This window comes from Melospiza melodia, chromosome 13, assembly GCF_035770615.1.
Source record: "Melospiza melodia melodia isolate bMelMel2 chromosome 13, bMelMel2.pri, whole genome shotgun sequence".
In the NCBI taxonomy this organism is placed as follows: Eukaryota; Metazoa; Chordata; class Aves; order Passeriformes; family Passerellidae; genus Melospiza; species Melospiza melodia.
Window position 1 is genome coordinate 18,350,761 of NC_086206.1, and position 24,889 is coordinate 18,375,649.

At 44.6% G+C, this 24,889-nt stretch overlaps 1 protein-coding gene across 1 annotated transcript in view; it reads left to right on the plus strand.

Annotated features, from left to right (window-relative positions):
• Positions 1–24,889, plus strand: part of CMIP (c-Maf inducing protein) — a 130,688-nt gene that overhangs the window by 80,356 nt on the left and 25,443 nt on the right. The window contains exons 4-9 of the mRNA XM_063168079.1: positions 15,140–15,301; positions 16,431–16,472; positions 19,124–19,186; positions 20,564–20,644; positions 23,857–23,960; positions 24,496–24,600. Coding sequence (XP_063024149.1) covers positions 15,140–15,301; positions 16,431–16,472; positions 19,124–19,186; positions 20,564–20,644; positions 23,857–23,960; positions 24,496–24,600 — 557 coding nt within the window. The remainder of the gene's footprint in view (positions 1–15,139; positions 15,302–16,430; positions 16,473–19,123; positions 19,187–20,563; positions 20,645–23,856; positions 23,961–24,495; positions 24,601–24,889) is intronic.

The following is a 24,889-nucleotide window of genomic DNA, read 5'->3' on the forward strand; positions in this document are numbered from 1 at the left end:
CAGCTCCAAGGGATTTTATGTGTCATCCAGCTAACTAGCTGTCAAGATGCTTACAGAGCTTTTTAGTTGTGTCTTTTTCCTTGAATATTGAAGTCAGCAGGGTATAGGGACAGCACAAGTGTTCCTTTTGTGGTCATCTTCTTCTCTTTGGGTTTTCCATTTCAAACCCTCCCACTAAGGGTTACTCATAATTCCTCATTTAATCTGGATATCAGTGAGTATCACAACTCCTAAAGGATTATTGGCCATCTCAGCCTATTTTTAGAAATCCTGATTTCCTTCAGCTTGTGGCTAAGCCAAACCATCTTTGTCCAGAGAATAAACAGAACATGTTAACAACTCTCCAGCTCCTCAAACATAAATCATTAATCCATTGTGTAAGGAAAGTTCCTCTCAACCAAGGAGGTTGGATTGAAACCATGATACATAATCTTTGGTATGTGGAAGCTGATAAGTCATAACAGCATATCAATAAAGATAACAACACTTTCTGTGGTTGTACAAAAGAGAATAACACATGCAGTTCATTGCCCTGGCTGCATCCAGGGCAGATACAGTGGTAACCAACCACTTCTGCAGGGGATGATGGATACAGCTAAACTTGGCTTTGAGAGATACTGGGAATAGTAATTTTGGGAGACACACAAATAAGCAAATACATACTCTTGGTATTTTTCAGCCAGCATCCATCTACTTAGTTGCTTGTTTATGTGTTGCTCTCTTTGCAATTTGTGTGCATTTGTAGTGCTAAGCACTGAGAGGTCCCATCCTCTGTAGAAAACCTGCAGCCCCATCACACCCCATGCTAAAAGCATTAATCATTAAAAGGTACACTTGACTAATTCAGTACCATGTTGCATTTCAGTTAGAAAGACATCAGTGAGTTGTTTTTTTTTCCCAGGAGTACAAGTATAGATTTACATTTTTTAGTGGGAATTCACCTAAGCTCGTGCAGGGCATGTTGCATTTTTTATTGTGCTTGATAGTAAGCCCTGAACACTGCCCTCATTGTGGGGTGAGTTGCTCGTGTTTTCTGGTCAGCTGGGTGATGCAGCAGTCAGACATGTCAGTTGACAGCCTTTGGGGGAATGTCCTGAGTTGACACAGCACTGAAAGAACAGAGCCAGGTCTGCAGGAAGGCATGAAGCATGACTCAAACTGAGCTCTGTGTGCTTCTGACCTGGATCTTACAGAAAGGCTTGCCTGCACCTTGTCTTGCCCACTGATGCTTTTTAGCAGTGCCCATGTGTCCCCTAATGAGCGCTGCTGCTTGGGCAGGGAGTTTACACATCTCTTAGCAGGGACAGTGCAAATGTGTTAATTGTGGGATTGTTTGGGTTGGAAGGGACCTTTGAACATCATCTGGTCCTCTCTCCACCCTCGCCACGCTTGTCCTCTGGCAGTGCAGGGTTTATTTGAGGTGGTAGAGGCTGCAGAGAGCCTGTGGAGCCCCAACCCAGGCACATGAACCCAGCAGTGCTGGCCTGAGGGCAGCAGCCCCTTCCCCATCCTGTTCATACAGCCCAGCACACCCCTGACCTGCAGTCACATTACCTTTTGTTTTAAAATCCATTTTCAACCCAGACTCCATGCTTTGAATCCCATGAATTAGGAAACTGGAACAATGTTGTCATTTGGGATTTGCAAACGTTTTGCATTGAGTACTAAAACGAGCGATGTTGGCCTTCGTTCAAAAACTTTAATTTTGGATTAATACTTCCCTGGTTCTCACAGGGATTGTTCTGTCTGTGTCTTCAGGAAACAGATACTTCCATGCACAGGCAGCCCTTTAAATTGCAAAGGGATTGACTGTCAAATAAAGTCATGGTATGCTCTCTGGTCTTTACTGTGACCAGGTTATGAATTTCTTGGTAATTAGTATTTTTTTATGCAATAGCCATGGGTGAGTATCAGTTTTTGTATCAGATGGTGAATGTTCAGAGTGAGTTACTCTTCTTTGAAATTTAAAACTGCAAAATAATAAGTTAAGAGCAACTGTTCTTGAAAGTGTGGTAAAGCCTTACTTGTGTAAAGCACCTTTACGGCTTTGTCACCATGGCAATGATTAAAAATAGTGCTGATACAGGAGTGGGGGTTATATAGAATTTAAATGATGACATTAAAGAAATTTACAGCCTTAAATCTCAGTAAATCTTGCCTTAAAACTGTGAGATCTGGGAAAAAATCACCTTGGATATAGTTAAAAGGGCCAGTGTGTTTAGTGACCTAATTTATGATCTGAGAGAGGAAGATTTGGTACCCTGTGACAATTCCATAGCCCTGTGCTCTACTGCATAGTGAAAATTCTGTTTGAAGAGCTCAGCAGTTCTTTGGAGTGGTAGTTCTGGACTTCAGGCCTCTCCTTGGTGGTTACTCAGCTCACAAAACCATAACTCTCTTGGCTGTTTCTTTGCTTTCTTTAGCTGAAACACTGAGGTATTTTCACAGAACAGAGAAGTTTACATTATTTTTTTTTACTTTGAGGTAAAACAATAAATAATTATGATACAATTAGGCCAACAATGGCTATATTTTTCCTTTTGTGTCTGTGTGCAAGTCAATAATAGAATGATAGGAACCAAAGATGTGGAATTAGGTTTGCCTTTCACAGCCCCAGGGTTTTGGGAGCATTGTGGGCTTTGATGACACACTGGTTTTGGACAAACAGGTTTATTGTAGGACAGATAAAAGGCAGCCCACAAGTTTTTGGCTGATAGTTGTTCTCCTACTCTGAAATGCTTGGGTACCAGTTATGGGAGACCATGAACAGTTTTTTAAAGATATCCTGCCTTTCCTCTGCATCATGGTGCTGTTGTAGGCCAGACTTTGTAGGGAACAGATGTGGAGTCCAATGGTGTGTAAATGGATCTGTGTTGCCAAGAAGTGAGACTGGTACCAATTGGAGCTTTCTGGTGAGCATAGTGAGACTTTTTCTCGGTTTTTGATGACTTTTCTTATGGTGAAGTTGATGTTTGCTGTCATGGTTTGTTCTTTTCTATATGAAAGGTAACATAAAATGCAGCTGTATGTGCCTGCTGTTCATCTGGTGGTTAATAAGACCACCCTGTTTCTTATCTGAACAACCTCATTGCAAATTCAGGAACAACATAATGGAAGTCTTGTCGTACTTAGCAGCCTTTTATTTCCATAACATTTATTTTTTTGTAGTTAAGTTGGGGACATATCTTTTTTGTCTTCTTTTTTGCTTTCTTTTTGGCTTGAGATATCTTCATGAGCACATGAAGTCTGTTGCCTCTCTCATTTTCCAGCACAAGTTTGACAGTCTCAGGCCATCTGTTATCAGAAGTCACTTGAAAATTCTTGGCCTTGTTTTCTGTTTCTGGGATCTCATTTTGCTAGAGGTAGCTGTGCTGCCATAGCAGAAAGGCACAGATCTCACTTGGGAGGTGGAAACGAAGAGATGAAAAACAGACAAGATGTTGACAGAAAGTTTTTTCTTCTATTCATTTTATGAAATGCTGGTAATGTTTTAAGAACTGGAACAGGTGGAGTGGCTAGATTTGATTTTTTTTTAAGCTTCACTGGGAGAATACCTCACTCTTTCTGGGGTGCCACTGGAGCAGGTTCCTCCCTGAGGGAGCATCTGCAGCCGTGGCAGCTGAGCACGGGCTGTGCTCTGTGTTGGCCTCACATGAATCACTTCAAATCTGGGAGCTGCCTGTCCATGTCAGCACAGCACTTTGTCCAGCCCAAGGAGGCTCTCAGCAGCACTGGGATGCCAGCCTGGAGCTGAGCTGCTGCTCTGAGCTGCCCTGCCCTCATCCAGCCACAGGCACACGAGCTTTGTGCACCCCTAGCTGCCTCCTGGATTGCCAAAATGGCCTTTTTTAAGGAGGCAGAACTCTGGCCAATTCATGGCCTGGTGGTGAAATTTGAGTAGAAACCAGATAGTTATTTTCTATCTTGCTTTAGCTAAGTCAGGACCAGCGCTAAATTTTCCCCTCTAGACTTGGATGCTATCCTATTCAAACTAATATTAGGTCTGAAGATAGAGGGGTGTCAAAAACAGCTGAATAAACAGGTCAGCTTGTTATTGTGTGCCTAGGTCTCAGCTCTGAAGAGGAGCAGATACAATTGCTGGAATATGTTGTTTCTCAGGAATGCTGAGCTGCTGGCCAAGAGGGAGCCTCGGGTTTTGTGCTGGTGAATTGCTCCTCTACATTATTCCAGGGCTGACCTTATGACTAATTCTTTGCAATTCAGGATTTTGAGGTCACGGTGACCAAGAATTTCACCAAAGTACAACTTCTTATCTATAGATGCCATAATATAGAGCTGCACCAAAATTATTCTCTTGTTCGGGTTTCTGGCTGCAGAAAAGTCTGGTTTTGGGAGATCTCTTGTGGAAACAGGACAAGACTGGTAGGCTTTCCCAGGAGTGTAATTATCCTCCTTGCATGATGCATTGGGTGTGAAAACCTAACTCTGGGAGATGACACATGCTAAGTGCCTTGTTAAGCTGCTGCCATGGGGCCCAGTTCTGCATTCTGGCTCTTCTGAGAACTCTTGGTGTCACAAGACCTCCTTGACCCTGAAGGAGCAAAGGGGATCTAGGTGTTGTTTTAAATTTCTCTTTCATTTCGTGCACAGTTTTGTCCTTACATTATAGTATACATAATGTGTTAGGGGATTATAAAACTGCTGCTAATACCCAAAGAAAACTGTAAAGCAGTGTATTGCAAGTGTCACAGCCTGTATCATCTACCCTAGCTCTTGCTGTTAGAGCTCATGTTCATCTTGTCTGTCTCAGCTCCTTGTCTTTTTCCCTAGAATACTGATGGTTTTAAAATTAGGGAAAAAAAGTATCCAAAAGCCAGTATATCCTTCTTTCCCCTCTCTTTATTCAGAAGTCATTGCATTGCAGATATTCCCCATCTCCTGGTTTCTGGTGCTCTTTGCTGTCTTATTTAAGATGGGAATACTGGATTAAGGGAGATCCATCAAGAGCAACAGGGATGTTGTGAATGATTCTGAGCATGAGGTGGGCAGTGGTTCTGGGAGCACCCCAGTGATCTCTGTTCTCAGCAAGGATGCGACTCTTGGGATCAGAAAACTGTGAGTCTTCGTTCAGTCTTGCACATCACACAGCACTTCTGCAAAGGAGAAGGAAAACAAAGACGTTGCAGAGATCCAGGGGCATTTTGGTAGGCTGAAGAGTTGCAGGAGGTTTGGGGGTTTGTGCTGATGTGGCACAATAAAATGCAATACGAAAACATGGAACAAAGTGATGGAAATGTTTCAGATGCAAATGTTTCAGATGAAATTGGCCATCTCCCTGTGAGAAACTGGAAAATTCAGTGCTCCAAAGCCCATAAAGAAATACCCTGCTTTTCTGAAGTCCCTTTTAAGATGCTTGCAAACATGTCATCAGCATCCAGCCCCTGCTCTCCCTGAGGCTCTGCAGCAACTTTCTGACACAAACATGTTCCTCGAGCCGTGCACATCTCTCTTGCTGACGACATTGATGATGCAGGTGCACAAGAGAGAAGCCAATTTCAAAGCCATTTATGGTGTTGAGGAGCTGGAAAATCATCAAAATATTACATTTGCCAAGGAGGAGAAAGTGAAACAGGTGGGTAAACGTCCATTTGGAAGGTTTTGCTGACTGGTGAGAGGGGAGGAGAGCAGAAAAAGCTGAGGGTGTCCACTGCCAGCAGTAGAGAGCAATAAGGAAAAGGGATGACGTGGCTTTTTAATACATTTTGCATATCTGGGAAGAAATAATTGCTTTGTGTACTACTTGGTGCTACCTCAGCTTACTGGAATTTCCCAGAAAATGAAAGGGGGATAGATTATCTTCCTGAGGTTATCTTTTGTTAGCAGTTACTACAATGTGTAGCGATAGTAGCTGCTTACTCGCAGTTGGAGGTGGTTTCTCAGGTGGCCAGTCCTTCCCATCAGGGCTCTCACATGCCTGAGATTTCTGGCATGTGCTGAGCAGCCTTGCAGGTGAGGCCACCACCTGAGTCCTGTTTTGCTGTGTATCTCCAGCTCTCTCATGCCTGAGTGGGATCTGAAGGGTGCAGTGCCAGAGCAGGGGGGCTCTGCACAGCAGGTATGCCTGGCTCTGCTCCATGGTGGCCTTGTGCACAGCTCTGTGCTTTGCCAGACCTGGTCAAAGTGCAGGGATGATAAGATTGTGCCTGCTTCTTTTTTTTTTTTTTTTTTTTTTTTTTTCTTTCCTACCCAGTATCTTTTCTCTGCAGTGGCCAAGTCATTTATTCCCACCGTGGGCTGAGAGCTGGTGGATGCCAAGGCTCCACAGACACAGCCAGCATGTGTAGAACATAAAGGGCGTGAAAATAAAAGGAATTAGGAACCTGGATCAGCGTGTCAGAAGTGTTTTATAATGTAGTCAGTAACTGTGGGTCTCTGCACAGAAAAGCACACAGCAAGGACCACACCTAGATGGCATTTATTGTCACAGTGCCTTGTGGCATCTGTGCTCTGTTTGCTGCATGTCAAAATCCACAGTCACACCGTGTCTGCTGTGCTTTAGTTATTCAATACTACTTTTTTGCCTCTGTGGACTCAATGCAGTTAGTCCAGTGAAGGCTTCAGAAAGTGTGGAGTGTGTATAGTACACACTTTTTTCCTAGTAGTCTGCTTTAATTTTTTTATTTCTATTTGAATTGGACATTATTTTTCTGACTCTGGGTCATATTGCAGATACAGGAGCAGGTCAGACTCACACCTCTGGATGTCAGAACACTGAGATCCTGATGTGCAGAGAGTGGCTGTGTGGGGCATTTGCTGCTCTGGAGAAAAGGGCCAGAGCTGCTGCAGGGAGCAGTGAGGTCCTGCAAGAGGAGGAGGCAGCTGTGTCTGAGCATGTTTGAAACCTTCCCTCTGCTAGTGAGTCAGAGGCTGTTTGAGTCCTGTAGCTCGAGCAGGGTGTCTGGCTCCTGCCCTGTTGAGTGAGGCCAGCAAACTCTCTATGAAGATTTTTCTCTCTCATTCTGCAGAAGATATTCAGGTAACTCAGGACGGTTTGTAAACTTCCTCCTTCCACCAACCTGCAGTTAGGGCAAACCTTTCCTGTATGTCTGGGACAATTGTGTTGATAAACTGTTTGGAAGTTTGTTCTCCTGCCCAAGATAAGGAGGAAAAAATGTTGTGTAGTAAAAAAAAAAAAAAAACGAACCAGAACACCCAAATGCTCATTGGCAAGATATTTCAGAATATGTCTTCATTTGGGGAGATGTCACATGGAATTTTCAACCCAAGATACCAGTGCTTTTTGCAAGCAGGGAGTGGCTTGTGCTTCTGCTGGAGTATCTGCAGTCATAGTGAAATTCCGCATAGCCAAAGCAACATTAAAAACAAACCCCAACTTGGCTCTGCTACGAGAAACACGGAACAGCAGTTGCTGTGTGCAGGATGAAAGCTGATGTTTTGCCAACCTGAAGTGTAAAGCTGGTGCTGGAACTGGGGCCTGAAGAATGGGAACGTTTGCCAAAAGGAAATGGAAGCAGGGATGGAGGGTTTCGGGGAATGCATCAGCATCAGCCATGCCAAAAAACATCTCCCCTGTGGACAGGTCTGATTACAGGAGAAACCACATTAGCCCAGGCAAAGTGCAGCTGGAGCCATCGCTGGCTTTTTGCGTTTTCTGGCTGGGTTTAGGGCATCTCAGATGCAGGAATGAGGTAGAGCTGGGTTTGGCTCCACCAGCTGTGTTCTGCATCTTACAGAGACTTGAGGGCTGTGCAGGGATTCAAGGGAAGACAAGGCAGCAGCAGAAACAAAGCCCAGTTGCTTTGCTTGGTAGTGGGGAGGTCTGCCAAGGATGACCTCCTCCCTAGAAGGATGCCACAATTTTTGAGTTTCTTTCAGTTTTTGGAGATATACACACTGCATTTGCATGCACGTTTGTCTTCAGTGGAGCTCATGAATTTCATGGTTTAATTTTTCTTCCTTTTCCTTGGGTAAAATAACCTTCCTGTTCCATCCTCTTATCCTCTGTTGTTACTGAAGGATCTCTTTGCAGCAGTGTTGAGCACATCAGAGAGCAGAAGCCCAGAAGGATGGGCAGTCAGTTGACAGCTGTGTGCAAAGGAGGAGGAGATATATATATATATATATATATATATGTAGATATATAATATGCTTTGGGAGCAAGTTCTTCAGTGCATTAGTGTTGCAGCTGCCCAGTGTCATGCTGAGAGGTGACTGAGGAGCTGCCCTGTCACCCCCCTGTGTCCCGTGTCCACTTTGCACTTCTCCTGGTTCAAACAGGAATGCGTTCTGTCTCTGTTGCACTCTTTTAAAATTGTGTTTATTTCAGCATTCCTTTCCTTTGCAGTGGTGCTGTCCCAGTGGTACCTGAGCAAAGGACAAACCCTGTGCCTGGGGGAAGGGTCTGTGTGGTTGTTCCAGCTCGTGCATCAGTAACAGCTGAACCCACGTCACCGCTTGCTGAACCCATTGAACTCTGGCAGCTCTGGAATGGAGCTGACCTGGGCCTTGGGGGGTTCTGGCAGCCCTGGAATGGTGCTGATCTGAGCTTTGGGGGGGTTCTGCCTCCTCTGGAACGATGCTGACCTGAGCCTTGGGGGTTTTGGCAGCTCTGGGACAGATCTGACCTGAGCCTTGGGGGGTTCTTGCCTGGCTTAGTGAGATCTGGAGACACTGGTGGAAAGAACCAGGTGAATCAGGGTAGACTGAAAAATGTGGTGGTGAGATGGGGAAGCACAGCAACAGGGTATCAGCATTCAAGTTGCTGCAGGCACAGTGCCTGCCAGTGGTGTTTCACCTTGGGGCACCAGGATCCAGCAATTGCCTTGGAGGCCTGAGGGTCAGAACACTTCAGTTCTGCGCTGTTCCTGGCTTGCCATATGACATCAAGGAAATCACCTTGGTTTTCGTGCTCTTTCTCTCCTTCTTGCTTTTAATCATGTAGACTGTGAGCTGTTCAGGGCAGATAATGTCACTGGGTGAATTTACTCAGGTCACAGATTCACAGGTGCCAGTCTCTGTAATAAATAATGGTGATTTTACCAAGATCTTTTTTATATGAGTTGGCAAAAAACAAAGTGTTATTTAGACTTTACTAAGTGAGAATCAGAAGAGCTTATCCTGTAATATTTCCCTCCATATTTCCCTCCGTTTCTCTGGCCTGTGGCAAGGAATTTTTGGGGAACTGAGCCTTGACCAAGGCAATTGCATTCAGAGAAGCAACTGAAGCAGAGAACTTGATGCACTTCAGCATTTTGCACCAGGAGAATGAAATATACAAAAAATGCTGTGACCTGAAAACATGGTGGCGAGCAAAAGTTTGCTGCTGCTGTTTCACAGCATATCTATTTTAGAGAGCAGCACATCTTTCTGTACAGAACTTTCAGAAGGTCAGGAAGAGTTTGATTACTGCAGCATGGGCAGTTTGAAGTCCCTGATTTAGAAAAGTTTCCATAATCTCATCCCAGTCCTTTGGCTGGATTGGGACTTTCTATGACTTAGTCCTTTCAGGTAAGTTTCTTTTTTTTTTTTAATATTGGTAGATGTTGCAGGCAGGAACATAGTTCCAAAAGCTTTCAGTGGATTCAACTGGTGATTTAAGTTCATCTCTGACTAGCAGAGAAAATTCTATTAGCAGCAACTTAACGTTAGGTATTTTTCAGAATACTGTGAAGTGATACCTGCTAATATTAAAAGCAGAATATGGGTGTGGCCAACTTTTGGGATGCCATGCCCTCTTTGATTGCTTGAAGATAATGAGTTAAAGATCATACTAGCAGGTGATGCTGCAGAATGCATGGTGCACCTGGGCTTTGTGGGACAGGCCAACATGTGTGTTGGACATCACCAGCAGCTCTTCCTGTTCCTTGTTTGAACAAAATGTTCTGCTGCAGCGGAGAAAACCTTTCCAGAGTCTGTTCTCGATGTTTTTATCTCTGCAGATTTGCATCTAGCAGGAGGCACCTCCATTTTACATAAGCACTGTCAACATCCAGTGTAACACTAGCCCGTGTCACCGTCCCCGCAATGAGCTGGGGGGACCTTTGTGCGGGAGCCTGACCTTTTCCCTCTTGTGGAGCTGCTCTCGTTGCTCAGCAAGAAATAAACAATTGCTGGCACCCACAGCCCTCCAGGGCAGTGCCTGTTCCTGCAGGAGCTGCAGCCTTGACCTGTTCCTGCAGGATCTCCAGCCTGTCCTGTTCCTGCAGGATCTCCAGCCTTGACCTGTTCCTGCAGGAGCCCCAGCCTGTCCCATCCTGCAGGAGCTGCAGCCTGTCCCATCCTGCAGGAGCCCCAGCCTGTCCTGTTCCTGCAGGATCTCCAGCCTGTCCTGTTCCTGCAGGATCTCCAGCCTTGTCCCATCCTGCAGGATCTCCAGCCTGTCCCATCCTGCAGGATCTCCAGCCTTGTCCCATCCTGCAGGATCTCCAGCCTGTCCCATCCTGCATGAGCTCCAGCCTGTCCTGTTCCTGCAGGATCTCCAGCCTGTCCCATCCTGCATGAGCTCCAGCCTGTCCTGTTCCTGCAGGAGCCACAGCCTGTCCCATCCTGCAGGAGCCCCAGCCTGTCCTGTTCGTGCAGGAGCCCCAGCCTGTCCCATCCTGCAGGATCTCCAGCCTTGTACCATCCTGCAGGATCTCCAGCCTGTCCCATCCTGCAGGAGCTCCAGCCTGTCCCATCCTGCAGGAGCTCCAGCCTGTCCCATCCTGCAGGAGCTCCAGCCTGTCCCATCCTGCAGGAGCTCCAGCCTGTCCCATCCTGCAGCAGATCCAGCCTGTCCCATCCTGCAGGATCTCCAGCCTGTCCTGTTCCTGCAGGATCTCCAGCCTGTCCCATCCTGCAGGAGCTCCAGCCTGTCCCATCCTGCAGGAGCTCCAGCCTGTCCCATCCTGCAGGAGCTCCAGCCTGTCCCATCCTGCAGGAGCTCCAGCCTGTCCCATCCTGCAGCAGATCCAGCCTGTCCCATCCTGCAGCAGATCCAGCCTGTCCCATCCTGCAGGATCTCCAGCCTGTCCTGTTCCTGCAGGATCTCCAGCCTGTCCCATCCTGCAGGAGCTCCAGCCTGTCCCATCCTGCAGCAGATCCAGCCTGTCCCATCCTGCAGGATCTCCAGCCTTGTACCATCCTGCAGGAGCTCCAGTCTGTCCCATTCTGCAGGAGCCTCCCTGCTAAAGACTCAAGTGATCCTTTGCAGGCTGCATGTGGTAAAAAAGGGGAAGACAGCTAGAATTTAGCAGGCTCTTCAGCATTAGGGATGGCTATTAATTTTCTTTATGTAATGAAATAGTATTTGCTGATGGGATGACAGGTTCCCGAGAGTACAGAACGTTCTCTGGCTGGCAGTGGCAAAGCAAGGATGAAATTTTGTCATCAAAAAAGCTAACTTCATTTTTTCCCTTTTTGGATCAGGTGTGGTCACTGCTTTAAGATGTTCCTAACATGAAAGGTCTTGCTAGGGCTGAACAAGCTAAATGTTCCATGCTGGCTGATTTTGTGCATTAGAGTCCATTTTTCTTAGCTGTTGACTACATCAGTATTATCATTCTTGTCCAAGAAAGTGGTGCATGAGCAAGGGCTACAAGATGAGGCTATTATAGGATAGAAAAATATAGGAAGATCTTACTTTAAAAAGCTGAAAGTTTCCTAGGCTCTCTTGAAGTTTCTGTTCACAGCAGTGTTCAAAGGCTTTTGATCACTGATGGCAAAAATGGCTTCTTAGAGATTTTTGTCACATTTCCTAGCTTAATAACTCTAGAAAAGTAATTTTTCATACATGGACTTCAGTTCCTTCCTCCTGTAAAAGAGGATTGAGACTTTGGTCTTGGAGTTTCTGCAAGACTTAATTAATTAGAGTGATTTGGGAATGAAGGATGCCCTGTCAGTGTCACTTATTCTCCTCATTCTGCTTCTTCTGGGTACTTAATAAATTCAGTGGTTTTGCATTTAAAGTCAGCATGGCAAGATTTTGGAGTGACACTGGCTGTGTGGCTCTGGCTGGTCAGTAACTAGAAGGGTCAAATTCCAAGTTGGCATATCTTATTTTCACTCACATAAATTTTCACAGGAGCTGCTGCTTTTAGTGAAATCCCCCTAGAAACTGGCTTCCTACCCTGGTATTTTACTTGTTCAGGCTGTTAATGATAAATGTGTTAATTTTTTCAGCAACTTGGAGGCATCTTTTACACCTGCATCTGGGGGGAGTGAAGCCCTGGACTGACATCCTTGTTCTCCATGTGGGTCTTTAGCAGGCAGCTTTGTTTTTCAGCTTGTGAGTGATTGTTGCTCCCTGCTCTGGAGCCAGCACAGGTAGAATGGAGCAGATGGCTCAGTGTTGCCTAAGTGCTTGCTGAGACACAGCAAATTGCTTCTGTAACCCACTGATAGGTTTCAGGCTTTAATTGAGGCTTTCAGCAAGGCGCTCAACAGTGAAAAGCATTCTGCTGAGAAAAACACTGTAACCATGGCCAAAGGTTCAGGACAGCAGAGTTCAACCCTCCTGGGGATGGCTCCTCTATTTATTTATTTATTTGCTGCTGCTTTCCCACCATCATTCAAGACTCCTGTAATGCTGTTTGCAGGCTGCAGCTCAGCCTGTCAGTGCCAGTCAATCCATTGTGCTGGAAACGTGGAGCACACACTGATAAACTTGGATTCTGTGCTTGCAGCAGGCTTGGTGTGTCTGCAGAGGTGGCTGTCCCCTGATGCTCCCCTTGAGTCCCTGCCTGCCCTGAGCAGGAGCTTTGGCTGGTCCTCCCTGCATGGCAGTGGGTAAAGCTCCTGCTGTCTTCCCTCTGATGTACGTCAGCATCATCAGCATTCTGACTTTTAATGGACATCTCTGAAAGGGAAAGAAAACCTCCCTTCCTCCTCCCTCGCTCCAAGCAGGGCTGGATTTGACAGCAAAAGAAGGATATTTGTGGTGGAGTTGTCTGAGCAGCGTCCTGTTGGGCAAGAGTTCCCTTCAGCAGCTTCCCCTTGGGCTGGAGGAGCTGCTCTAAAATGAGCTGTAACTCACCCAAAAAGGGGCAGCCCAGAGAGACGGGGATGCAAGACCCCAGTGGTCTAACTCTCATCCTCCCCCTGTCCCCACGTTTTGTCAGCTTCTAATTCTGCTTTGACTTCTTCACAGTGCAGGACCAAGGAATAGGTTTCAGCATTGGAAATTGTATCTCTTGAGCCAGCTTGGTTTAATGTCCTCAATTAATCAGAAAGGAGTTGCTTCCAGTTTAAAAACTGTCTAATAAGTCAGAAAGGAGTTGTTTCCAGTTAAAAAACCATCTGGGTGACTTTAAGTTTAGTGCTGGAGTGGCTCTAACAAAAGGACCCTAAATAAAGGCACTACATGAATAAGAGAAATTAAATTCTATGGTTGAAGTTTCCTAAAGAGTCCAAGAAATCTCTGATCTAGAAGTAGTGCTGGTAGCTTAAAATCACTGTTGGATTCTCTCTGTCCCAAGGAGCTCAGAAGAACAAAGATTTTTGTGCAGTTTTGAAATCCCAGCCACATTTGATAATGTCTGCAGCATGTTTTTATGTTCCTTCAGCTTTTCAGTGGCTTAAAATGCATTGGAAGTGTGAACTAGACTGCCAATGTGCTTTTGTACTTGGCATGAATTTAATTAAAAAGATAATTGGATTGCTTTATCAGCCTTGACATGTCAGCCTAGTGCCACTCTCCTCTCCCCCCTCTAACAGTGCTGACAAACCCAGTGCCTATGAAATCTGCATTTTCCTGCATTGTTCTCCTCTGCTGTGTTTCAGGTGGGGTTCAGAGGTGCCTGTTGGCTGCAGAGCAGTAGATCTGCTCCAGGCTGGGAAGGAAGTGGCTGATAAGCAGAGAGCTCAGATGGTTCCTGCTGGGGCTGCCCTGAGCCAGCGCGGGGGAAATGCCAGGAGCCACAAAGCTCCACAGCCAGACAGAGCACACGGGCCCTGTGCAGAGTGCTACACTCGTGTACAGCCCAAAACGTGCAGCTGGAATCTGCAGAGCTGCACAAAATGGCCAGTTTATGTGATTTTCATGGAAATGCTGATGAGGAATGTAAGATCGGTTTTTAGTGCAAAACTCTGATGTTTTCATGTAAACATGAGTGCCCAACCAGTGCTGTTAAATAAACCTGAGCGTGTGTGCAGACTTTTCCACATCCCAGGCTCCTGCAGAGAAGGGAGTGGAAGGGAATGTGAACTAAACACAAGTTGGGGTCCTGGCAGTTGCTGTCCCTCAGTGCAGAGCTCCTTCCCTGCCTCTGGCACTGCCTCCACGCTCTTTGGAGCCCCTCCTGGCTCTCATGTGCCCCTCATGTTGTTTTCAGATGTGATGTTTGAACCCTCATCATCATTTCCTTGAACTTGTGCCACCAAGCCACCTCTGGGAATTTGGGTGGGTGGGCTTTCTCCAAAGATTGCTTTTCATAGTATAAAGTAGCCTCTGTTGCAGTGGTTTGTCATCACGTGGCTGCTGAGGAGTAAGAGTTGTCCTCTGCTTGTCCAGCTGGTCTGTGGATGGGGCAGTTGATGAAATAGCTTGGACATGGTCAGGGACATGCAGGGAACTGGGGCACATGGGATTAGACAATCGGGCATGCTGTTCTTGAGGGTGGAAATGCTGTTGTGTGGAATATTTGGAGACTTACAGGTTGACTTCTCTTACAGCTGGAAGGTGCCATCATGACTTTTCAGGCTTCTTCAAGACTGTCTATGAGATTTTTTTTTATTTTTGGTTTGGTAAAATTGAAATGAATGTGAATTCATATTCAGAATAAAGGATCTAGAAGTGTGATGTTTTGATGGTCTCCCTCTCTCTACCCTTGCTTAATGAGTCTCTCAAAAAGAACTTAAGCTTTAGAAACAATTCAATAGCAAGTATCTGTTGTTAGCCTGAGGAAGGTGTTTGTGAGAGGAGATGATGAAAAGAAAGAGGCTCTGGAGTTAAAAAACTCATTTTGAAATGAAAAGAATTATGGTTTCTCATTGCTTCCACAGAAGAAACCGGTTTAGACATAAAAGGTTTTATTTTTCATTTAAATATTTCAAGTAGAGTGTTTCAGCTGCCAGAAAAGGCAAAACTCAACATACAAAGCAGCTCCATGAGCAGTGGGAAGCACAGCTGCATTCAGGGTGTTTATGGTGGTGTCAGTGTGGCCTCTGACGTGTCTTGCAGAAGAAGATTTACAAGTACAAGAAGGTGCTGAGCAACCCCAGCCGCTGGGAGGTGGTGCTGAAGGAGATCCGGACGCTGGTGGACATGGCCCTGACGTCCCCGCTGCAGGACGACTCCATCCACCAGGCACCCCTGGAGATCGTCTCCAAGCTGCTCTCAGAGGTACCTCAGCAGGGCTCCTGCTGCTCTCACATGACAGACAAGCAGTTAAAAGGTTGGGGGTGGGTTTTACTTTAACTTGGGCTGTCAAAATTCTGCCTGCGAGTCTGCTCGTGACTTCTGCTCACTTGAGTGGAGTTTGCACTTGCTGGGGAGAGGGAAAATTTGACCCATCTTACGTGGATTTCTGGAAACAAAACAAGCCCCATTTATCTTGTGTTTGTTGGTTTGGTTTTTGTGGTTGGTTGGTTTTTTGTTTCTTTGGTTTTTTAATTATCTACGGTAAATTTACATGGGTTTAACTCATGCCCTGAGTCAGTGGTAAAGCTCCCTTTGACTTCTATTCCATTGGCCTTGCTTCCCTGACCACTAATTTTTGTATCAATATATATACACACACCAATAAATTAATTGTGTAGCTATTTTATTTTTATTAATTCTGATAAAGAAAAGAGTTGTTCATCTTTCTCCTATAACATTTGTTTCAAATATTTAACTTTTCATGGACAGGAATTGTAATGCCAAGCAGGCTTTTCTTGTCTTAATTCTATGTGATAGCAGAAGGATTTGATATTGGACAAAAAATCCACTCTTGTTTCTTGCAGTAGTCAAAAATCTTAGCAACTCACACCATTGTAACCTCTGGATGGATCATGCTGCTGGAAAAGCACAGAGCAGACTGTTCTGCATAGGTGGTAGCATAGGTGACTTCCAGTCAATTCATTGGCTTTTCCTGGTACTGTGTTCAAAGAGAGAATTTTGGGAAAACTGGCCACAAAAAAATCCCAGCACAACAATCCTTTTAATAATTTTTCTAAAGACATAGAGCTTGTCCTAAGAAAACATTTTAAAGAAATGTATTGCTGGCTTTACTTTCTCAGCTGATTGAGACCTCTGGCATCCTGGTGTTTGTGCTGAGCTGAAGGAGCAATGAGGGCTTGCTCCAGTCCTCACAGCAGGCACTGTACCACCTCCTTTAGGAGAATGATTTTAATGCCATGGCTTTTATTCAGGAAATAAGCAATTGAGCCTTTCTTCTTGTGTCTGGTGGTAGCTGAGGACTGTGTGTGCTGATGTACCAGCTCAAGGGTGCTCTTGGCTCACTCATCTTTCTTCTATTCAACTCTTTCAGAACAACAACTTAACCACTCAAGACCATGAGAGCATTATTGTGGTGAGTACCTTTCTGTCAAAAGCTGAGGACAAATCTATATTGTTTGATAACAGTTCTCTCAGTGCCTGTCTCTGCCCCAGTGAAGTAGGGCAAATGTGAAAGCCTTTCCACCAATGCTGCTGAGCTTAGGCAGGAATGAAAACCATTTGTCTATTTTTTGTGTGGCTTTGTCATTTCTCTATTCTTGTTTCATAGATGAATGACAATAAAGCTTTCTCATCAGCCTGTGTGAGAGAGCACAGCAGGCTGAGTGTTAACAGTCTCTCCAAATGGCCTCCTTAGGAGGCTACACAGCAATACCCATATCTGCATCTGTACTTTAAATAGTCCAACCCCATCATTTCCAGATGTGCCCTATAAAACCCTTAGGCTGAGTAGTTTCCTGAGGGGCTAATGCTACCATATACAGAATGTCTCCATTGCTGAGGGGATGTGAGCAAGGGATTGCTCTTGTGTCATTCCAGTTTAACTCCCTGCTAACTTATTTTCAAAAATATCCTCTTCAACTTTTTTTCTTTTTTGTAGGTCACATTTATTTAGCCATAGAAATAAGTGAATCAAATGCAGCTCTGTTGCTTGTGAAACAAAGTATTAGAGAGGTGGAACTTGGTTCCTCATCACTGTGATTTAATTTAATTTTCTGGCAATTTCCAGGATATTTTCACAGTAATCTAATCTAGAGCCTCCCCACCACCTGATTGTATCACATCTCCGTGACTCTTTCTGCAAAATGACAAGGTGGCAGGTAGCTGCTAGTAGGTGTTAATTGTGTTTAACTGCTGTTTAAGGTGCCCTTCTAGCTGGAATCAACCACTGACATAAATCTCTGAAGTAGCATTTACTTTTCTTTGCCATAACTTTCATTTAGCTCCAGTGCCAAGGGTAGTTCAGGCACCAAGTTACAACTACAAGAATGATTTTTAAATAAAATATGAGAGGTGGCCCTGCTGTGAGCAGGGAAGGTGAACCTGGTGGCCTCCAATGGTCCTTTCAGCTCTGTTCTTGCTCTGTTCTGGGTGATGGCTTCTCCGGCCCAGGTCCTGCCCTCGTGTAGGTTTGATTCCAAGCCATTAAGGAGCTGGCAGTTCCTGGGCATTCAGAGCTCACTGCCATTACCCAGATAACCTGGGCTATTCCTGGAAAGAATTGCTAATAGTGTGTGTTTATGCAGCATGTGGAAAGTACACAGTGCTTGGCCATGCAGATGGGACCAGCTTTCCTTGCTGGGATGGTGCTGGGGCAGATCAATATCCCAATATCCCAGCCAATCCCCTCCTGCTCAGGATGGGACACACATGTCACCACGGCTGGCCAACGTGGCACAGCACAGGGTGGCACACCACAGGGTGGCACACCACAGGGTGGCACAGCACAAGGCAGCTGCTTCTGGCCAGTAACTCATGAGGAAAACCCTGGAAAGGTCCTGTCAGTCTGCCACACTGACCACAGAGGCACAGAACCGTGATCTCTGCCTGTCTCTGTTGTTGTTATCCTGAAGCAAACAATCCCAAAGATGGGTTCAGGAAAGATCTTGAGATCAGGTGTTGGATGGGGAGCAAGGATGTTCTGAGCTCTCCCAGCTGGATGGGGTTGTGCTCTCTTTCAATCCCCTGTGGCTGGGCCACCACCAGAGGAGGAGGAGTGACCAGTTGCACATGATAATGAGTATCATAGTTTTGACATGTAACCAAACAGAGCTTTGCAGTTTGCTTGGGTTTTGTTGTTAAAATTCACACCGATCTTGACCTCTGTGAAAACACAGTGGCTGCAATCAGACTCAGAGCTGAGTAAGGAGATGAGAGGGAGAGCAAAAACTAAAGCAAAGCCTTAGTAAAATCCCAGGTGCCATCCAGATAAAATATCTGGTGTTCAGTTGCTTAATACAGAATGTCCTGGCTGCTGTGTTTAGTGTTTGACATGGAAGTGGGTACTGGGAATCCCTGTAACTGAAGAGTGGAAAGGCCTGAAGGCACCACCACGTAGAATATGCTATTCTGGTACCATTTTTTAGTTTACAAAGGAAGCAACAGCAGCATAAGTTCATTACCCCCTCAGTGGCAGGTATGACCTCCAGTGTGTTTACCCAGCATAAGCACATTGGTTTGTGCAGCAACAGAGGAATGGTTGATCTCAGCTTTTACAAAGTTAGATGCTTGATTTTGATAAATAGGTTCTTCCCAGGTAAGAGCAGTACTAGGTTGCTTTTAGTGAGCTCTTTCTCACAAAAAAAGAGCTTGAACTCATTCACAAAGGATATGTGTGTGTGGTGGCGTTCAATTTTTTCTTTTAGGGAGATGTTCTAGCTGAAAAAGTGAGCCAGATTCATCCTTGCTTTATTACATCCTAAAGCAAAAAGTTCTGCTCCCGTTTCCATTTAAACCATTATAAATAGTGCACTCCATTGCCTGTTTTACATATTTACACTGATGTAGTTAAAAGCAGAGTTTTCCCGAGGATTCATAGCAGAGGTATGCTTGAGCTTACTTATAAAATAAACACATGGCCCACCTCTAATTTATCTTTTGATGCTTTTATCCTTTTCTAAAAGTGAGATTTTATGCCCCCAAGAAAAATACTTCCCTGCAATATGCTTTCTTCACTTGCTGCCTTGAAATTTAATTTTTCTCCTTTTTCTCCCTTTCTTTTTAAAGGCAATTGCACCTTTGCTGGAAAACAACCATCCTCCTCCTGACCTCTGTGAATTCTTCTGCAAGGTATCAGAACAGCTTTGCTTTCTGAAATCTCGTAGTTGTATATGGCTGCTGTTCTTTGAGTGGGGTTTTTTTTTTTTTTTCTGTAACTTCTTACCTCCTGCCCAGATTGAGTTGAGTTTTTAGTCAGCAAGCAATGATACTGGAATGGTGAACAGCACCATTATGATAAATACCATCATATGCTTAGTATATCAGTGTTTTGTCCTGATACTGTGTGAGAGTTAAAATTTTGAGACTCCCACACCTCAGTCTGGGTACAAGAGGTGTCTCCTGCTGCATGCTGTGTTGAGCTAATGCAGAAATCACTGCAGCCCCTGTGTTCAGGTGTGTGTAACACAGCCCTTGTGGGTAATGGCAGTGGGAAGATCATAAGGACCCATCCTCTTCTCTGGTAAATCCGTGCTTGTGCTGTGTTTTGTATCCTTTATCCATAAACTTCAGGGTACTTTGGATTGCAGACCTTGTGGATTTAAAAATACTGCTGTTCCTCAAGGCCCGTTTGTGTCTCGGTTTGAGTCTGCTTGAATTTGCTTGCTGATGACTGGGTATGGATTTGTCAAACATTCTGGATGCTGCTTGTAATTCCCATCCAGAGTTATTCATCAGCTGCTTCTTCCTACAGAAACTGAGTCTTGCATTTTTATAAGCACTCTTAGGTCATCAGTAGCCTCAGACTTGATGCATTTTTATTCCTGATTTGGGATTTTTTGATCTTTCCCAGAGATGGGCACCCAGTTGTCTGTAAATGTGTGCAATTTGGATGTGTGTAGTTGAAGGAAGGGAAACAGGTTATGGACTTCCCAGAGCAGAAGTGGACAGGGTACTGAGAAGGAGAATTTATCTTCAAAATCGGCCCTGTCTTGAGCAGGAGGTTGGACCAGATGACTTTCAGAAGTCTTTCCCAACCTAAATGACTCTGTCTGATATATTATTATGATTATATATTTCATCCTGTGATGGGAGAGTGGGTTGTGGGTACCTCCCAAGATCCACCACAGGTTTTCAGGCTGGATCCCCAAGAAAGGAGGTTTGTGGCATTACACAGTGCCTGTGTGGTCATATCTTCCTACCCCCAGCCTCTTTCCTTTTAAAACTGTTGGCAATAAGACCCCAAAATGGTACTTTGCAGTGACTTTTGGGAAGAATGGGGGAAAAGGAAGGGAATTGGCAGTTTGTGAGCTCCCATGGGAATCTTCTACTGGATGCCAGCAAATCCACAGGAACGAGCAGCGTTACGAGTGCCTTAATCTCAGGAAAGATTAATTTAGCCCCTGAATCTTGCTAATCTTGGGGTAATCCATGCCTGGGGTGTGGAGCCAGGGGGTGCCCATCTCCGGGGCTCCTGCAGCTCACAGCATGTCCTGTTGCTCCCTGCAGCACTGCCGAGAGCGCCCGCGGTCCATGGTGGTGATCGAGGTGTTCACCCCGGTGGTGCAGAGGATCCTCAAACACAACATGGTGAGTGCTCAGGGGGGCTCCAGCAGGCTGGGGAGGTTTGACTGCCACACCTTCTCTGATCCTCTGCCTGTCGTGCCTGTTGTATCTAAATCTGCCCCCCCAAGTGTGAGTGCTGTGTGTAATTGTGTGTCACTTCATCAGTGCAGAGCTAACAAGCTTTCTGTGGGATCCTCAAAAGCATTTGAGCAAAGCCATGCTTTGAAGGATGTTTCTTTTGGCAGCATATGCAGCTCCAGCTCTTTCCCACCTGGCCCTTGGCTCCTTACTTATTCCCTGCATGCCATCCTTGCAGTTAAAACAGTTTAAAATCAAATAAATAACAAAAACAGAATGAGGACTTTGTTCATTTTGAGCTGAGCCCTCAACACTTTTTCTGTAAGACACCACCAGCCCTCTTGGTTTCCATTTTTGTTTAGGCCGTGTCCAGCAAGTTCTTACTTTGGTTTCTTGAATATCCTTATACTTTTCTACTCCTTTTCTACTGCTATTCTTCCTTCTCATTACAGGATTTAGGTACTCTGTCCTTTTATGGCTGTTCTTACCCAGACTTTCTCTCTTCTCATTGCTGATCAATTCCTTGTCAGTATTTGAAATAAATGCTCTGCTTTGCTTTCCACCCTGTAGACCAGATTCCCCTCCCCCAAACTCTGAAAATGTTCTTACATGATCCATATTCCTTTCCTAATAGAGGTATTAGTATCTGGGGTATTTACCAGCTCTCCAGCTTTTGTGGCATATTAAGTTTCCTGCCAATATTTTTAAGTTATATGAAGAAATCTTACTTCACAATGCAGTGGCAAAGAATAACAAATAAGTAAAATAAAATATTTAAGGCAGTTGGTTTGGCTGTGATCTCAAGGATGAACCTCTGTAACTTCATAATCAACTTCTTTTCACTAACATATAATTTTAGAGACCATCTGTTATCATGCTGTGATTAGCATGAACCAGTAGAAAACAGTTCATATTTCTTATTTTTCCAATCATATTATTTAACTCCCTGAGTTTACAGAACTAGGTAGAGAGCCCAAGATGGCAAAAAGGTCATATTCCTGGCTCTGTGCCAGCACTATGCAGACATGTAAACATTTTTGAATATTCTGTAGTGTTCAGTGAAATATTCTGTAAATGTTATTCTTGGAAACTAGACTGATTTTTTTAAAGCATCCAGAGCTCTTGACAGGTCTCAAATAAAATCTAAATGCATAGTGTAATGCTTGTATTTGGTTAGCTTCAGAGAATTGGGTATATTTACCATACTTAACATTTGCAGATTGAAAATCAACATGTCTGCACCGCAGCGTGTAGTTGGAGAATTTATGGTGTCAGGTATTAATTGGAGTGGATTTGGGCACTTTACCACTCTCTGGGGACTTCTGTACTGAATAGTGCTTTAGAGAATATGTGTGTGTGTGCACATAAATAAAGTTACTCTTCAGGGGGACACTAAACTCCATCCCCTGAGGAGGCCCTGTGCAGTCCCTGGGGCAGAGACTGAGCTGGCTCTTCCCACCTTTGCCTCCAGTTTGTTCTGTGGCCTTTGAAAATTCCCAACAAGTTTTGCTCCACAGTTTTCTACCTATAGAATGGGGAAAGAGTGTCTCATTTATCTCTGATTTAAACATGTCAAAAGAACCAGGATAGGTTTTTGTTTTGGTGATAATACTGGAGGAGTGGAGACAGTTGTGTGCTGAGTTATTTGAGGAGTGCTCAGCAGCTTCCCAAACCTTGGGGTTTTAGCTGTTTGTAGGCTGAGCCAAAATGTTTATATGAATATAAACCCTTCTCTTTTTTTTTATTTTTATTTTTTGAGCAAACAGTATTGGTGATGTGTATTGTTCTGTGCTTGGTATGTGATAGGGCATTATATTAAATTTTATTTTACAGAGGTCAGTGATGACATCTTCTTTATGATCTCTTGGACTTTGATTCCAACTTCAGTTAGGACACCTGGACAGGCTGAAAACTTTCATAAGCAAATTGCAATTGCAAAAGTTATCTTGCACGGCATGTTCATGAAATTAATCAAATGTTCTGTGAAGCACACATGGTCTCCTGCTCTTGGATCAGGTTGCCAGAAGGAGCTGTTAAAAGTTTAATGATGCTAATTGTAATGATGTGGAATTGCCCACAGTCCCTTTGCTGGGTGAGGTTACCAGGCAGCCATTCAGTACCAGCAGTGACATTTAGGGCTTGAAGGAGACATTGTTCAGTCTGAGCTTGTTTTCAAGTTTTTGGTCAAAAACTTACCAGGTATTAATACAGGTTGTGCTACAGAAGTGCCTGAAACCAAAATGAGCTAACAGAAGGTTTCAGTGCTCTGGGGGTTTATCATCCCTTTTACAGACCACCACTAGTTCATTACCATTTGTGGCATTTCTTCAACATTTCAGCTGCCATGTATTTTTTCCAGGATAGCATCCACAGGCAGCTGGTGGAGGAATAGCTGGGAGTGCTTGTTTGTCCTCAGTGGACCTTGTTCCCCCCTTGGAAATTCAGCTCTGTAGTTCTGCAACACCTGTGTAATAAGGTTACACCTGTGTAAATGTGAGGAAATGTGCTGTGGAATAACACTCTCCAGACAGCAGAATTTACTCCTTTCACATCTAAAAATAGCAGGTGATGTGAGGAGATGCAGGATTTCAGTTAGCAGGTGCCTCTCTGACTGCAGGATTTAAAGAAAGTGACTCTTGAGTTCACCTGTCAAATTCACAGCATAGCTGGAGTAAAATCCGTGGAGGAAAAACTGATCTCTGGTTTTGTACTTGATCGCTTATTGATAGCGTGTCAAAATTATTTTCTCTAAAACCAGAATAGATATTCATGCCAGACATGGAAATACAATATTTTTCGAGTTTTATTTCTAAAAATCTGCAGTTAGGAGTGGAAGCAAAGCACCAAACAAAAAATGTATTTCAAAAAATCAAAATACTAAGTGAAAAGTGCAAAACAAATGTAAGTATAGGTGAGGTTTTTTGAGTTTTTAGTTGTTTGTTTCATTATACAGAACTTTGTTTTTAAAGTGGGTACAAAGAAAAGATTGGAAACGCTGTCATTATTAGTGGGAAGAACATTACTTCAGTGTGCAGAGATGCTCCTCTCCTGAAGCTTGTCAGCATAATAGCAGTGTGAATTCAGTTGTTTGAGCTGGTTTCTTTTGAAAACCCACAGTTTTGATGTACATCTTCACTGAGTCTCTCCTTCTTGGGCAGGATTTTGGGAAGTGCCCTCGGTTGCGGCTCTTTACTCAGGAGTACATTCTGTCTTTGAATGAGCTGAATGCTGGAATGGAGGTGGTGAAGAAGTTCATTCACAGGTTAGTTACATTTCATTTATGGTATATTTCCAATCCTGTGTCCATGCTTTGGTGTGTTACTTCTCCCAACCCTCGCTGTCAACAGTAGCTGGTGCTCTTTGGTACTGGCGAACAGCAAATCAAAGCAAATTAATCAGGTCCATCCAGCAGTGTTGCTGAAGTCGCTTTTTCAAAATGCTAGTTCTCAGATAGGTCTGGGATTTTCTGCCTACTTCCACACTGCATGTATTTTTCATATACATTTAGACTCAAAGCCTCTGCAGAATAATTCAAATTAACTTTCAAGCTTACGCTCACTCAAGTGTGAGATTTTGGGAGGACTTTAGGGATACCACATCAATTAAATTGATGATTCAGCTTACCCTTGTTCATAAGTAGGGCCATTGGATGTAGAGGGTTAAAGTATCTCTCTGTTATGGCCCTTCTGAAGATCCCCCAAGGATGCCTTTTCGGGTCTGTCACCTCATTCTGCCTGACTGGTTTTGCCCACAGAAACCTTCTTCGCAATGAGATCAACTTGTTTTTTGTTTTCCAGCATGCATGGTCCAACAGGACAATGCCCACATCCCAGGGTCCTGCCAAATCTTGTAGCTGTCTGCTTAGCTGCCATTTATTCCTGTTACGAGGAATTCATCAACAGGTCAGTGTGAATCCCCAGCTGGCCACGTGTTCTTCACAAACAGGATCAGTGTGAGATGGGTGTGCTGGAAAACCTGAGAGAAGCTGAACCTTCATTCCCTGGTAGGGAGTGAGGAAGGGCAGGGGTGAGACCTTGAAGAAGGGGTTGTGTGTAAATCCCTGTGTATCTGCAGCTTTGAACTCGAGCTGGTTTCACAACTCTGTCTCGGTTATTGTGGAAAATCTGATTCCTCACACGCCGAAGTTCTTGACACACGAGCCGGTTTCCAGTAGACAGTGAGGGTTCCCCT